Source organism: Azolla caroliniana, unplaced genomic scaffold (assembly GCF_043228905.1).
Source record: "Azolla caroliniana isolate FFs.n. ecotype wild unplaced genomic scaffold, voAzoCaro1.0.p SCAF_11, whole genome shotgun sequence".
Lineage (NCBI taxonomy): Eukaryota > Viridiplantae > Streptophyta > Polypodiopsida > Salviniales > Salviniaceae > Azolla > Azolla caroliniana.
Window position 1 is genome coordinate 1,563,951 of NW_028230446.1, and position 15,772 is coordinate 1,579,722.

At 38.7% G+C, this 15,772-nt stretch overlaps 1 protein-coding gene across 3 annotated transcripts; it reads left to right on the top strand.

Annotated features, from left to right (window-relative positions):
* The first annotated feature begins 1,844 nt into the window (after positions 1 to 1,844).
* LOC147857543 (ABC transporter G family member 42-like) lies at positions 1,845 to 11,079 on the top strand. Of its 3 annotated transcripts, XM_087327042.1 has the most exons (23): positions 1,845 to 2,022; positions 2,650 to 2,859; positions 2,969 to 3,053; positions 3,171 to 3,330; positions 3,470 to 3,546; positions 3,828 to 3,881; positions 4,001 to 4,091; positions 4,270 to 4,571; positions 4,648 to 4,929; positions 5,011 to 5,327; positions 5,452 to 5,612; positions 5,746 to 5,849; positions 6,645 to 6,801; positions 6,894 to 7,001; positions 7,114 to 7,271; positions 7,360 to 7,692; positions 7,805 to 8,095; positions 8,201 to 8,284; positions 8,358 to 8,491; positions 8,566 to 8,793; positions 8,878 to 9,049; positions 9,172 to 9,426; positions 10,257 to 11,079. In XM_087327042.1, the coding sequence occupies exons 1-23, from the start codon at positions 1,871 to 1,873 to the stop codon at positions 10,524 to 10,526; spliced, it is 4,185 nt and encodes a 1,394-aa protein (XP_087183168.1). In that variant the 5' UTR covers positions 1,845 to 1,870; the 3' UTR covers positions 10,527 to 11,079. The 3 variants fall into 3 exon arrangements, with proteins under 3 accessions (XP_087183168.1, XP_087183167.1, XP_087183169.1); XM_087327041.1 differs by lacking the exons at positions 1,845 to 2,022; positions 2,650 to 2,859 and having other exon boundaries at positions 2,951 to 3,053; XM_087327043.1 differs by lacking the exons at positions 1,845 to 2,022; positions 2,650 to 2,859; positions 2,969 to 3,053; positions 3,470 to 3,546 and having other exon boundaries at positions 3,197 to 3,330.
* The last annotated feature ends 4,693 nt before the right edge of the window (positions 11,080 to 15,772 follow it).

A 15,772-nucleotide genomic window follows, 5' to 3' on the forward strand; every position in this document is an offset into this window, starting at 1 on the left:
AAAGAAGAAGAAAAATGGTGGTTGAGGGTTAAAGATGTAAATAAAAATAAATAAATAAGAATAAGAATGAACTAAATGTATAAATAAATAGTTAAAAAATAAATAAATGTATAAAATTATAAATACGTGAATAAATAAATAAATAGATATGTAAATAAATAAATAAATGACGAATTAATATTATTTATTTAGTTAATATTATTTTTCCGCTATTTATTTATTTTGCTGTTGTGCTACTTCCGCTTAACCATGGTTAAGACAGTTAACCACACACCCTGGTTAAGCACCTCCTTATATACATACATACAAAAAACACAGAGACAGACAGACAGACAGAAGCCTGTGTCTGTGTCTGTTATCTGTATCTGTGTGTATATATATATATAAATTAGGGCGGATTTATGAGGAAAGAGATCCTTTGCCTCTCGTCTAAGTCAAAATCAATCCAATTTGCTTGCTTACCCTAATTACAATCGATCAGTGAAATCGCGAGGTAATCTAATCTAAACTAATCTCCCCTCCCTGCCTCTTGCCTCTGTCTCTGCACAATTTAACCCTGCTAATCTGCTCCTTTATTAGGCTTAATCACGTAATTAATCGGCCCTCCTCCCTCTTTCATTTCTTTGCCTTAATCGCCCCTCTTAATCCTACGCCATTAACAGCTTAACTAATCGCTGCCCCTTCTTAATCGCGATCCTAATCAGTCAATGATCGGAAATGGGATTTGAATGATGCGGGGCTTGGCTACTCATATCGAGGAGGGAATTAAATGAGTGAACGAATTTACATATTTTTCTGAGTGAGTAAAATTGGAGGCAAAAAATAAAATAAAACAGAACAAACATTTATTCAAATAATTTAACTATTTATTTCCTCGTTGATGGAATCGAGGATTAAATTAACATAAAAGCTGAGGAAGAATTAAATTGGGCGCTCTGCAGAAGAATTTCGTTTACCTCGAGCAGAGCAGCAATCCCCCCCGCCCTTTACTCCGCCCTTAATCCAGATATTAATCCGATAAATTAATTACTATTGCCCCCCCCCTCTAATCAGCTTTGGTGGTGATTCGCAGCGATAAAATGATAGGACGCGTGATTAGGAGCGCCTAAGGTCGGTGATTAGGGGCGCTAATGACGGTGGTGGTGATTAGTGTAGCTAATTGAGTGGAGTTGCCTGTGCTAATTGGGAGGGGTGGTGGCCTGTGTGTGCTAATGATAGCGATGGCAGTGATGATTATTGCTCAATGATGGCCATCCATAGCGCTCGCTAATGACATTGATGATTAGCGCTAATGCCAAACTGCTTGAGCCAGTAATTTATCGAGTAATGGTTAGTCCTAATGTAAGTAAGTTAGTAGTGATTAGTACTTATGTTGACAGCAATGATCAGTTCTAAAGGTTGTAGTAATTAGCAACGATTCGTGCTCATTAAAGTCCTTGTAGGGCCACTAATCATCATTGCCAAGGATAGAATCATCGGGTGCTAATGGCAGTAATTAGAAGTGCCGATGACAGTAATCATCGCCTCTAATGGCAGTAAATATCGCCTCTAATGGCAGTAATAATCATCTCTAATGGCAGCAGTGGTCGGTTCTAAGAAGAGTCATTAACAGCGTCTGCGTCGATGATTAGAAGCGTTAATCATAGTAATTAGCAAGTGGCGCGATTCAGCCCGTTTCGAAAAGGTCATAATAACTAGGGTGCTAATCCGGGCGAGGTTTGTGCCTGTAATGGAGGCGATTAAGCAGGCATCAGTACTAATCATCATCATAATTACGAGAATATTGTATTATTGGAATTATATATATATATGTGTGTGTGTGTGATTAATTAACAAAGGATTAGCAGGTGCAGGATTAAGGAGGCGACTGATGGGGGAGGAGGAGAGCTATGGCGAGGCACGTGTGGAGATGAGCACGGACACGCACCGCCGGCCCGGGGGCGGCCGAGAAGAGGAGGAGGAGGAAGAAGAAGAAGACGAGAACGAGATTCTCCTCTACAAAATCCGAAGCAGAATCGACAGGCAAATTACATAAAACTAACTCATTAATCACCCTAAAACCAGCTGCTTAGCGAGCTTAATCACTGACCACACACCCACATGAGCTATGAATAAATTATACACCCACATTTCTTGAATCCCTATGCTATGTTTTTATCCGGAAGTTTCCGGAATTCGGGGCGAAAGAAGCTAATGGCACACCCACATGAGCTATGTAAGAAATTTACACCCACATTTCTTGAATAATCCCTATTATATTTTTATTGGGGAAGTTTCTGGAATTCGGGGCGGAAGGAGTTACTCTGGTTGAATTGATGAAAAAAGATGGAGAGGTTCTAAGACCTAATTCCTCACAATGTGGTGGGTGTTCTGTGTCTATAGTTTCTGAAATCTGAGCCGGTGTGGGTCGCTCACAATGGGCGGCCGCCCCGCCCGAATATGGGTGGGGGTATTCCGGTAAATGTTTGAAAGTCTGAGGGGCATCATTGCAAATTATTCGAAATATGCCCCCACTACTGAAGCTATCCATCATCATCATCATCATCATAATCATCATCATAATCTTTGAATCATTACTGGCAATTTTCGATCGATCAATCGACCGCATTTTGCATTCCACTGAGATCGATTTCCTTTTGCTTTCCGCAGAGTGGGCGTGCGGTTGCCGACTGTCGAAGTCCGTTTCCAGAACCTGTGTGTGAACGCCGACTGTTATGTCGGGGATAGAGCCATGCCGACCCTTTGGAATGCTATCCGGAACTCGGTGGAGGCAATGCTGGATCTCATCGGACTCTCGCCCAGCGAGAAGATAAAGCTCTGCATTTTGAAGAGCATCAGCGGGATTGTCCGACCATCTCGGTACCCTTTCATGACCTAAAATCTATGGCAATGAAAAAACTCTCTCTCTCTCTCTCTCTCTGTGTTTTTGTACATCAATTGATTTCCAGCTCCTTCTGTTTGTGTTTAGAACCACGCTTCTTCTCGGCCCCCCGGGTTCGGGAAAGACGACCATGCTAATGGCCCTCGCCGGACAGCTCGACTCGAGCTTAGAGGTCTCTTCAAATTTGGGCTGCTTTGAGTTCCTTTGATGGATTGGACACATTGCATATGTATGTATTTCATCCTTCTTTCCTCTTCAATGTCCATTTAACTAGATTGTGTTCCTTCAGGTGAAGGGAGACATAACATACAATGGATATCGGCTCGACGAGTTCGTGCCGCAAAAGACCTCTTCATATATAAGCCAATCAGATTTGCATCTCGGCGAATTGACGGTGAGAGAGACTCTCGATTTCTCGTCCAGATGCCAAGGCATTGGCTCCAAATATGGTATCCCTTCTCTTCCTATTCCCCCAGTGTGTGCTTCTTATAATAATAATAGCAGTAGTAGTAGTAAAAGACATAGTGAATTTAGATCACGTTTTCAGCTCGTAAAGTGTCATTCGATCGATCGGCGTTTCCATCGCAGATTTGTTACGAGAAGTTTGTCGAAGAGAGAAAGAGCTAGGCATTCTTCCCGATCCCGATCTCGATGCCTTTATGAAGGTATTAACACGCGAGATGTTTGGATTCACAAACAAGGGGGGAGGTGGGTTAGTTTGCCACACAAAAATTTCCTCGGATAGCAATTTTCTAATGGCTCTTTGGAGGATGATTCAAGGGCATAAATGGGGGGCACGGGGGCATTCGGGGAATTACGAGAGAAACTTGGGAGGGTATTTCGGGAGCTCGTTTTTCCTCTTGTTTTGATACAATACTTGGCAATGGATATGTAAACCCAACATCAGTTTGCTTGACCAAGTTGTGACTCTACGTGTGTAATTCAGGCCACTGCGGTTGCTGGGGCAAAACGGGGCATCCAGACCGATTACATCTCAAAGGTTCGATCTTAACAAAGATGAAAAGAAAGAAATGTGCACTAAACCATTAAGGATTTCGGGATACTCTATGCATATGAGTAGGCATTTGTATGTTAAATAATTTGCACTTGATGATGCAGTTGCTTGGACTTGAAACTTGTGCTGATACCATCGTCGGGGACAACATGATAAGAGGAGTCTCGGGGGGCCAAAAGAAACGTGTCACGACAGGTATAAATATACAGTATGTTTTTCTGTTCCTTGGCTATATGTATATCGTACCGAGGAAATGTGCATGCTGCCATGAATGTAAGTAAGATCACACATTCAACCAGACTCACATACTTGTAACCAATGCACACCACCAATCACCCTGAGATGATGACCTTGTTTCTTGTGTCTCAACTAGGCGAAATGATCGTTGGTCCCACCCGGACATTATTCATGGACGAGATTTCATCTGGTCTCGACAGCTCTACCACGTACCAGATCATCAAAAGCTTAAGCCAGTTTGCTCACCATCTGGATTACACAATTTTGATCTCTCTTCTTCAGCCAGCCCCTGAAACGTATGATTTGTTCGATGATATTATACTCCTCTCAGAAGGGTACATTGTTTACCAAGGTCCTCGAGAACATGTCCTCGACTTCTTCAAAGCATGTGGCTTCAAATGCCCTGATCGAAAAGGGACCGCGGACTTCTTGCAGGAGGTGGTTTATTATGCAAAAGAAGCCTCAATATAATTATAGAACAATTTCTTAGAAAATCATGTACTTCTTTTTGTAGGTTACCTCTCAAAAAGATCAGAGACAGTATTGGTTTAACCAACAGAAGTGCTACCAATACATCTCCCCCAAGGAATTCGCAAAGCGTTTCGAGCAACATCATGTGGGTAAAAGCAATAAACTTTATATGTCAATACCATTCGAGAAATCAGAAGGTCATGCTGCAGCATTGTCATTTACCAAGCATACCGTTAGCAATATGGAAATGCTCAAAACTTGCTTTGCGAGAGAAGTTCTTCTTATAAGGCGGAATTCATTTGTATTCATATTCCGAACTACACAGGTGCCTGAACTGCTTTTTTATTCATACATTGTATGTGCGAGTTGTGCTTGAACTAATATATAGACATGTTGGCTTTTATAGATTGTAATTATGGCATTCATTGCAATGACCGTGTTTTTTCGCTCACGAATGCATCGGAAAGAAGAGACAGATGGAGAGCACTATCTTGGTGCACTCTTTTTTGGATTGATCATAAATATGTTCAACGGATACCCAGAAATTGCCTTTATATTGTTTCGCCTTCCAGTGTTCTTCAAACAAAGGTCTTTATATTTTTACCCAGCATGGGCTTTTGCTCTACCGACATTTTTGACACGGCTTCCAATGTCTATATTAGAATCTGGCGTGTGGGTTTTAATGACATATTACACCATGGGTTTTGCTCCTGAAGCAAGCAGGTAATTGTATGTGTGTGAACGAAGTTAGTTTCTCTTCAAAAATATGGTTGAATTTGCTGTTATGACAATCAATGTTAATGACATTACTCACTGGGTTCTGTTTTCGATGCCATATTTTGTGCAGATTTTTTAAGCAATTTCTTCTTCTTTTCTCCCTACATCAAATGTCAACATCTTTGTTTAGACTTATCGGAGGGGTGTGCCGAACCATGGTTGTATCAGGAACTGGGGGTTCAATAAGCCTTTTCATGATATTCTTACTGGGAGGATATGTTGTACCTAAAGGTTTGTATCTTACAAATTCCCTGTTTTTACTCATTGGTTGTTATCGACTCATGGTACCGTTCGCACCACAATCTATCAACAATCCCAATATGCTCAAGTTACCTGCATCTTATGTAGTTTTCTTGTCTTACAGATAGACTTCCAACATGGTGGTCATGGGGATATTGGTTATCGCCTCTTACATATGCACAAAATGCTGTTAGTGTCAACGAATTGCTTGCGCCTGAATGGAATCATGTAAGTTTCTGTCTCTCTCGATAAATACCAGGGTGATATCATCCAAATGCTTTCATTGCTTGAAAACCTAGAACCATCATAAAATTGGAGATGCAAGTTCTAGAACACATGTTTCTTTCATACTGTCAAAATTTGTCTCAATAAGGAGGCATCACTCGGAATAGGATGGTGGTATAAAAGATTTATCATTCAAGTTGCTCCATAAACAATAGATCATACCTTCAAACTGCCTGCATTCTATGAGATGTATATGCAAGATAAAGAGTGAAGCAAATATCAGAGAACAGCTGCATAAACTGCAGCACAGTGTGTTTGATTCTTGATCTAAAAGCTAAATCAAAATGTACATATTTCAAATAAAACATCACTAGAACTATTGGCATGAGACTACAAGTACAAATTTTCTGATTCTGTATATGACTACTGTAGAATTGTTCATCAGGCCATTAGGTTTGGTTATCGACAGTCTAGATAGTCTCGTTTGGACTAACTCACTATGTCGAGAACTTAAAGGGAACTGTTGAATACTTTACAAGTTCGGCGTTCTACTCTCATCTTTTGCCTTACTTCAGAACTGGATTAACCAAGCTTTTGTTCCAGAATTTGTTTTACATGTATTGATCAATGCATTCATGAATTGAGCATGAGGTTTGTGAGTTGAATATAAGACTCTACAACAAAATAGGGCACTGAAAAAAAGTGTCGGAAAATCATGATATCCCAACAAATATTTTACTCACTTTTTGTCTTACTTGAGAACTGCATTAACGAAGTTTTTTTCCGAATAAACAATAGGTGTTGGTCAATAATAATACAGCGCTCGGTGTAAAAGTGTTGAGAAATCACGATATCCCAACTGAAGACTATTGGTATTGGCTTGGCACTGGAGTGCTACTGGGAATGGCAATTTTGTTCAATCTTCTTTTCACTGTGGTGCTTGCATACGTAAAAGGTATGTTGTTTCCCTGGCTGAAATTACCAGCAAAGTTTTGTTTGCTATGTAAATTTTTTTCGTCTAAACTGATTGCAACAAACACTTAATAGCACCTGGAAGGACACAAGCGGTAATTTCAAAAGACACGCTAAATGAGATCAGAAATCAGGAAAGGAATGAACAAAATGATTTTACCCTTCATGACAAAGACAATATTGGTATACCTCATAGCCCTCTCTCTACACAATCTTATGAACACTGCTCTTATTGGTGCTCTTCAATTGGAATTTCCATAGTCTTTGCTGACATAATATTTATGCTATGTTCCAGAAAGGTACCCGGCCAATGAGCATATTGCATATACATCTTTTACAAAAATTGGTGCGGAAACAACAATAAAAATCCAACAGAGGAAAGGGATGATCTTGCCTTTTCAGCCATTGACAATATCCTTTTCAGATATCTACTACTCTGTTGATATGCCTCGGGTATATTTATTAGGACCAATACATCAAGTTAACAAAGGTCATGTATGATCAAGGATCATTGGTTATAACACATCTTTGACAAATACAGGAGCTCCGAGAACAAGGCGTGATGGACATTAGGCTTCCACTTCTCCAAGGCATTACAGGAGCATTCAGACCTGGTGTTCTCACAGCATTGATGGGTATAAGTGGTGCTGGGAAAACCACCCTTATGGATGTGCTCTCTGGCCGAAAAACAGGTGGTTATATTGAGGGGAGTATAAACATTTCAGGGTTCCCGAAACGACAGGAAACATTTGCCAGAATTTCTGGCTATTGTGAACAAAATGACATTCATTCTCCACAAGTTACGGTTTATGAATCACTTCTGTTCTCTGCTTGGCTGCGTCTCTCACCTGATATCAATGCAGGCTCCAAAAAGGTATGAATTACCTTATTTATTCTCACAACTTGTGGAGAGAAATTGCTCCACAGAATTAGACTAGATATAAAACCAAAAGTTTCGAGTCATACGTTGGTCTTAAAATTTTCAGGCATTTGTCAATGAGGTCATGGAGCTAGTTGAGCTAGACACATTAAGGGACACAGTTGTGGGAATACCAGGATTGACTGGCCTATCAACAGAGCAACGAAAACGTCTCACCATAGCTGTGGAGCTGGTCGCAAATCCTTCTATAATCTTTATGGATGAACCAACATCTGGCCTTGATGCACGAGCCGCGGCAATCGTCATGCGAACTGTAAGAAATACAGTTGATACCGGAAGAACAGTGGTTTGTACCATTCATCAACCTGGAATTGATATCTTTGAAGCTTTTGATGAGGTTTGGCCAAACCCATGTTTTGAACTCGAATCAGATTTGATCTGATTCTATGACTTTGATTGTATTCCCTCATAAATCTGACACTATTTTTTGTGTGGGTCCCAGCTGTTGCTATTGAAAAGGGGAGGGCAAGTTATCTATGCAGGGCCTCTGGGTAATCAATCATCCCATGTGATAGAGTACTTTCAGGTACATTTTCGTTTATAAAGCCTATAAAGAACAGAATCTTCTGGTAGCATAGAAGTTGACATGTTCTGTGTAGGCCATTCCTGGAGTGCCAAAGATCAAACAAGGTTATAATCCTGCTACATGGATGCTAGAGGCCACATGTGCATCAGTCGAATCACAACTCAAAATAGATTTTGCTCACGTATATCAAAACTCAGATCTCTATAGGTATATATCATAAATAATGACTGCCTCTGGTTATAGAACCCACTTTGACGTATTGTTTGTACTACTTTCAACAGGCAAAACAAGCTACTTGTCAAGGAATTGAGCCAGGCGGACCCAGATGCACATGATATCACATTTGACACACTATATTCTCTCTCTTCTTTCGATCAGATAAAATGTTGTCTTTGGAAACAGAACTTGACATACTGGCGTAGCCCAGACTACAATTGCACTCGGTTTCTTTTCTCACTTATATGCGCCTTGCTGTTTGGCACGATATTCTGGAATGTGGGTGAGAAACAGTAAGTTCTCTATCCCAGGATATCAAAACCATTCATTAGGTTGGCCATTTTCAAATATTGTATTTTTATTTTTTACATTCACAGGAACACTGAGGGGGGTCTCTTGAATGTAATGGGAGCCATGTATGGTGCAGTCATGTTTGTTGGCATAAGCAACTGTTCAACTGTACAGCCAGTAGTGGCAGTTGAAAGGACAGTTTTCTACCGGGAGCGAGCAGCCGGAATGTATTCTGCCCTCCCATATGCATTTGCTCATGTAAGATAAGTTTTTGATACTAGAAACAAGTATGATTTTGCATTGCATCTTTTTGCATGAAACTGCTGAGATTTGGCATTCTACTTCATTGCACAGAAGTCCTGATAATTGTACATTGCCAGGTGGTTATCGAGATTCCTTTCATATTTCTACAAACGCTTCTTTATGCTGTGATTGTATACTCTATGATGAACTTGCCTTGGGTAGCTTCAAAGTTCTTTTGGTTTTTCTTCATGATGTACTTCACATTCCTTTACTTCACTTACTATGGTATGATGGCTGTATCAATCACACCTAACATTGAAGTGGCGGCAATTGTGGCTTCTACCTTTTATTCTCTTTTCAATCTATTCTCGGGATTTTACATACCAAAACCAGTAAGTGAATCAATCCATCACTCTCTCTTTAAGTGTTGTATTTATTAAAAAATAGATCTGTTGCATAATATATGAATATAACCTACAAGAAGCATATGTATTTAAGTCTACACCAATAAATGAGGATTATGTATTGATCAAAGCATATGTATGTATCCAACCCAACGCATCTGGAATCTCACCCAACTAACCATAGCTCTGATGATAGCATCAACCCATGTTTAATCACTTTTTCAGATCACTACCATAGCTTTGATTATAGCATCGCTCCATTTTGATTAAGCAAGCATATCTTGAGTAGCATCTTTCCAATTTGATCAATTCCTCACCTGGCAACTGTAGCTTCAATTACATAATCATTAATCCATGCTAGTCAATTTATCACTGGACAAGCATGACTTTTGTAGCATGAAACCTTAAACCACGGCTTTGGTTAGCAACCATATATTTAATTACAGCTTTATCATTGGACAACTACAAATTGAGTAGCATTACTCAAATTTGATCAATTTCTCGCGTGACAACTTTATCTCTGATTATAGCATTATCAATCCACGGTGTTAGTCAATTTACTGTTGGATAACCATGACTTGGTCAGTTTCAATCATTTCTTTGAGTAGTATCAATCCATTTTGATCAACTTTTTAATTGAAAATTCACAACCATATCTTTTGAGTAAAGCATCATTCCATTTTGATAAATTTGTGACTTTTAAAGAGGTCAACTGTATAGATAGATAATGTTTCACTTATAAAAACATTGCGATTCATTAATTGATCAACATTGTAATTCAATGAGCTAACTAACTCACATAATACTTTACTGCGCAGATGATACCTGGATGGTGGATATGGTACTATTGGATATGTCCGGTGGCATGGACAGTGTATGGAATCATAACTGCCCAATATGGAGATGTCAATGATAAGATAAATCTCATGAATGGGAACACGACCACTGTCAGATTGTATGTGGAGGAACGCCTAGGATATGACCATGACTTTCTGGGTGTAGTGGCCACAGTATTGGTGGCTTTCTCTCTCTTCTTTGCTCTGATGTATGCATTCTGCATCAAATACTTAAACTTCCAACACAGATGATGATGAAAACAAAAAATGGATGCAGAATTGAGAAGGAGAAAGAAAATCAATGAGATAAATACATCGAATCGCCCATCACAGATGAAGGAAGCTGAAAATTTTACTCAGAGGAAAGCGGTTGAGGGGATCAAAAAGATAATAGAGGGAGGGTATATATATATATATTCGAAGATTGGATCAGATAAAATGGATGAAAAGAAAGAATGGAGATTTTTACCTGATGTTGGCTCCTCAAACAAAATCGCCCACGAAACAGAGAAAAAAAAAACAGAGAGAAGGGGGGGGGGGTACTTATTTCGTTAGTGTTCACACTCTGCCCAAATGTCCGGACAAAAGTTGTATAGACACATCCAATATGTATATATCCTTTTCACACCTATCCAATTGGCCACTCCCACTTGTCCACACTAGTCCATTTGGCCCCCAATCAATGTCCAATACCCCATTCTTGTCAAAACTTTCTATTAACCCAAAAAATTTTGTTCCTTTTTTAACATCCCCCCCCCCCCCATCACAGACAACCCAAAAAATATATATTGCTAATTATTTCTCATTCTGGTAGTCCTTTTCTTGTGTTTCCTCATGCTATCGTTGCGCCAAGGCTTGCTCTCTTCTCTTCTGTGTGTATCATTTCGGCTTCTATGGAATGTGTCCCACGAAGGAACATATTTTGTATGTTGATTACCATTTTCCTCTTCTCTTCGACACTTTTTGTTGCCTTGGATTTGCACCCAACCCATCAACCTTCGCATTCGATGACATTGTTCGGAAAAGTCACCCCCTCTAGTAGTTCCTCGTAGGGATTATTTGTCAATTTTGTTGTCGTTGATGTGGCATGCCATTCATGTGTGTGTGGCAATTGTCAGGCCTATCGTTTGCACCTCAACTATAGTACATCAACCTTTGTAAACCATAGCAAGGCTTGTCATATGTTTGGACTTGGAGTTTTTATTTGCTTTTTGTAGGTTGAATATTAGATGTTTTACCCTTGCAACTTTAGTTATAAAGTTGGCTCTAGTAATGCTTGCATTTATGCAAAACTTGGAGGTGTTAGATTGCCAAAACGGCTAATCCCCAAAAAGGTGTTAGATTTATCTCTCCCCTCTCTCTTTTACTTCTCATTCATTCATTCTTTGAGTGTAGTATTGGAATGTTTACAAAAACATTCACTATGATTGACCATTGTAGTAGTGTTATGGATAAGGTGACAAAAATAACGTGTCGATAATGCCTCAAATATTATTTACACTCCCTAGATATGTCAATAAACTTTTCTCCCTCTTTTACCATAAGCTTATCGAGCCATGGCTTGACATCAAACACGCTGTCTTTTCTCTATGATGACATTGATAGGGGCATTTAACCAACCAACGTCATGCTCCTGAATGCTTTCAAATGAACTTGTACCTCTTTATATGGAATGGGCAACATCCTATCAATTTCTTGAATTTAGGTGGACCAATGGTGGTGGCGAAAGTATAAGATTTTGTTTGTTAGTGGTTAGTTCAAATCCAAGTAGAAATATTCTTACCTAGCAATACCCCTTTAGAAGCCTAAGTTATTGTCCCAATTTCCATAGTGAATTAAATCTTTTCATGATAATTCCATAATGTTTCAATCCACTTGTTGTGAAACTAGTCTTTATGACGTTGCTATCGAAGCGGACTTAGAAAATACGTAAATGGATGAGGTGTGCATATAATCCTTTGAACATCAAAGAAAGTAATATTCAATGAGATCCCATTTTTTGGGACCACATTGGTGTGTCTCATATTAGCTAGAAGTTGATAACAACGTAGTGTAGTGATACAATTTGAACAATATTGGGTTCTTTTGCCGTATATTGTAATTGTTTCCTAATATTTGACCCTATGATATAATATGTATTAACGTTGAACTATCATATCATGCATATTATCTTTGTCCACGCTGCCGATAAATGTCACTCTTTAATGTATTCATACTACAATGTACATCTATATGCATGTAACTTGCATTGAAGGTGAACTTTTTCCACCAAAATTTAATTATGCTCTCTCTCTTTTGATGTATTCTAACTATGATGTACCTTCAGCTTCCATGTATACAACATATTGTTAAAAATATGTTTGAAAACCAATGTATCTAATGTCGTGGTCTTTCTATTCATTTTTCTAACGTCGTGTCCACCAACATATTTTCTCCCATAATATGAAGTGACATATAGTACCTACATGAAATACTATTTTCTGCATGACTTTCATCGATGCCGGTATAGTTGTTGTGTACCCTCATGTTATTCCCAATATAGCAAAAATCAATAAACAATAGCGACATTCATAGAATGACAGAGAAAAATGTGTCATGTTTATGATTGTATTTGTTGATATATATTCTCATTTTCCTTTTTATGTTAAATGAATTACAAACTTGTTCATGACGTTGTTCGTAAAAAGCCTTGGTTTGTGGAAGTTGCACATGACATCCAATAGTTGAAGATAAAATGCCATTCAAGAGGGTAAAATTGTGGGAGAAGTACACCTAGCAACATGATTACAAATGAATGTGATATTGACATATCTATATGTTGAGTTGATATGATACATACATTTTTGAAAAGGCTGTTGATCTCTAGAAAGTGTTTGCCAATGGAAACCTAAGGGATGATTTCCCTTGTCTTGGGTATGTACAAGCAATACTCATATTTTAGAAACCGTCGTTAGCACATGGCACATCACACAACAGACTCCTTTGCTATTTCTAGGCATCCAAAAACTTTTCATCTCTGAACTCCTATTTTAGAAACTCTTGCTAGCACATGGCACATCACACAAGAGATCCCCTTGATGTTTCTTGGTGTTCAGAAACTTTAAGCTATTAACCCGTTAAGCCAAGACTTTGTGGTTTTGTTCAAGCTTAAATGGATTTATTGTTGATTGCGATGTATAAGTTCCAATTCCATAATAGGTGGATGGAAACTCCTTCTAGAACATTCGTCTCTTGTTCAACAAGGCTAACACATTGGGGTATTTTAGGCATTCTCTTCACAATGTATCTTAGATTAAATGTTTGGCTTATCCATAAAGGAAATAGTATCTATAAACCTTTATACCCTCCCAAGTGCGATAAAACAATTATAATGTTAAATACGAAAGAGTTATAAAAGTGAAATTGTAGATCTTTTGTAAGAGTTCTTCCTCGTTTTGACTCCATATAGCTAAAGCCTAAGCCTCTCGCTTTTCTCCTTAATCACTTTCTTTAACATGAAGACTTAAGCTTCATTATTGTATTTAGTTTAAACTTGTAATGAAAGCTTGGTCGTGTTGGGGACTTCTTATCTCTCTACTCTTTTAAGGAGCATGTGGAACCGTGAATAAGTCTCTTTGTGATTAAGTGATAATTACGTTTTGTGAATGTGGCTAGTCATAAAGTAATATTAGACCTTGTGTAGTAGTTAATACATTAGTATTTTGAAAATGGTTGATACCCATTTTTGTCTATTTCATCAAGAAAAGGGTGGTTGATGATACATTCGATCACATCAACCTCAAGGTGGTTATTTATGAGAAGTAGAGGTTGGATGAGAAGGGACCCATTAGTATTGTTAAATTGTAGTGTCTCTACTAATGACGACATACATGTTATGACCTTTGTATTTGTTATTTCTGTAAATAGCCAACAAGGTTAACTTAACCCTAAGTTGTATTTATGATATTTAAGCTTGTAAAGTTATATTGAGAAAATATAGAGTGTAATTCTATGTGTGACTACACCATGTTTATCTCATTCTCACACTCAATTCATATTTTTTTCTCTGCAATAATTGAGCTCATATCGATCATTGGCAAAGTCATACTTGGTCAGCTCACACCAATAGTAGACTCCGCACATACTACATCCTCAATATGTGGTACTATAGTGGGTTTTTTTGTTCTTTGAAGAGTGCCACCTCCAACACGTTCTTTGACCTCTACTATAATTTTAGCATGCTGCCATTGACATGGTCTTTTGAAGCTATGCACGCTTTGAAGTTATTTCTACAACATTCTCTATTCTCGGTCATTTTCTAAAATCCAATAACATTGGATTTGTCTCGAACATTGTTCTTGAGGATTAAACTTGAGTTTTGGTCTCAAGCATCGGACTAAAACGTTGGTCTCATGGATTCAAGTTGTTCTATTTACACACAAACAAAATAAAGAAAGCGTTTGACACATACCTTGGATGGCATTGAGGTGAGAATTTCTAACCATATGTTTAAGAAAAGTTGATGGGATCAAACTTCATCTTTTGGAAGTAGCAAATGCAAGACTATATTGTCGTGAAAGGATAGATAGATTCAATCAAGAATGAATCAACGCTTGTTGAGTATGAGGTTGTAGAATGGTCAAAACTTAATTTTCTAGCCAAAGTGACCATTTGAATATGTCTCTTTAAATTAGTCTACTTCACAGTACACGAGTGTAAGACATCCTACAAACTATGGCAGATGCTATTGGACACCTATGAGAAGGAACTCGACTCTACAACCTTCGGATGAAAGAATCTGACTCGGTTCCTACACACTTCAATGCATACAAGGGTATCATCTCCTCATTGTTGAATCAAGGCATGAAGATTGACAAATACTTACTTGTTCTACTTTTAATGAGCACTTTGCTGACATCCCGTTCTCCTTAGTGTGTGGATCTTCGTCAGCACAAACTCTTGATTTTCTACTCTCTCCCGGATCCAGTGGTACCTCCGTTGGATATGTTTCGTCCGAGAATGGTAGGCCGCGTTCTTTGCAAGGTGGATGACACTTTGATTGTCCGGAAGTGTCGATCCGACCGGTTTCGTCTCCGACATGTTGAACCTTTGAAGCACTTGTTGAGAAATCGTTCGGTCAAATCATAATAAATGAATTGTGCTGAAAATAAGAATCATAGATATGCCAGAAAAGGAAAAGGACAAACAATAGTGCAGAGAGATTTACATGGAAACCCTAAAATGGGAGAAAACCATGGAGAACAGAACTTCACTATACAATGGATATACAACAGAGGATCTATTACAACACTCTTTCGAGTGTATTAGCCACGCAGGGCTCTTGGCGTCTGTTGTTACGCACACAGCTATGGCGCCACACACACTCTCTCTGTCTCACACGCTGTCGCGCTACTTCTGTTCTACAATCTCATCTTCACGTTTTTGCCCTAAGTGTATTTATACTTATACATTGTATGGGCTATTTACAAATGTAGCCTTTGCTACGTATCATTATTATT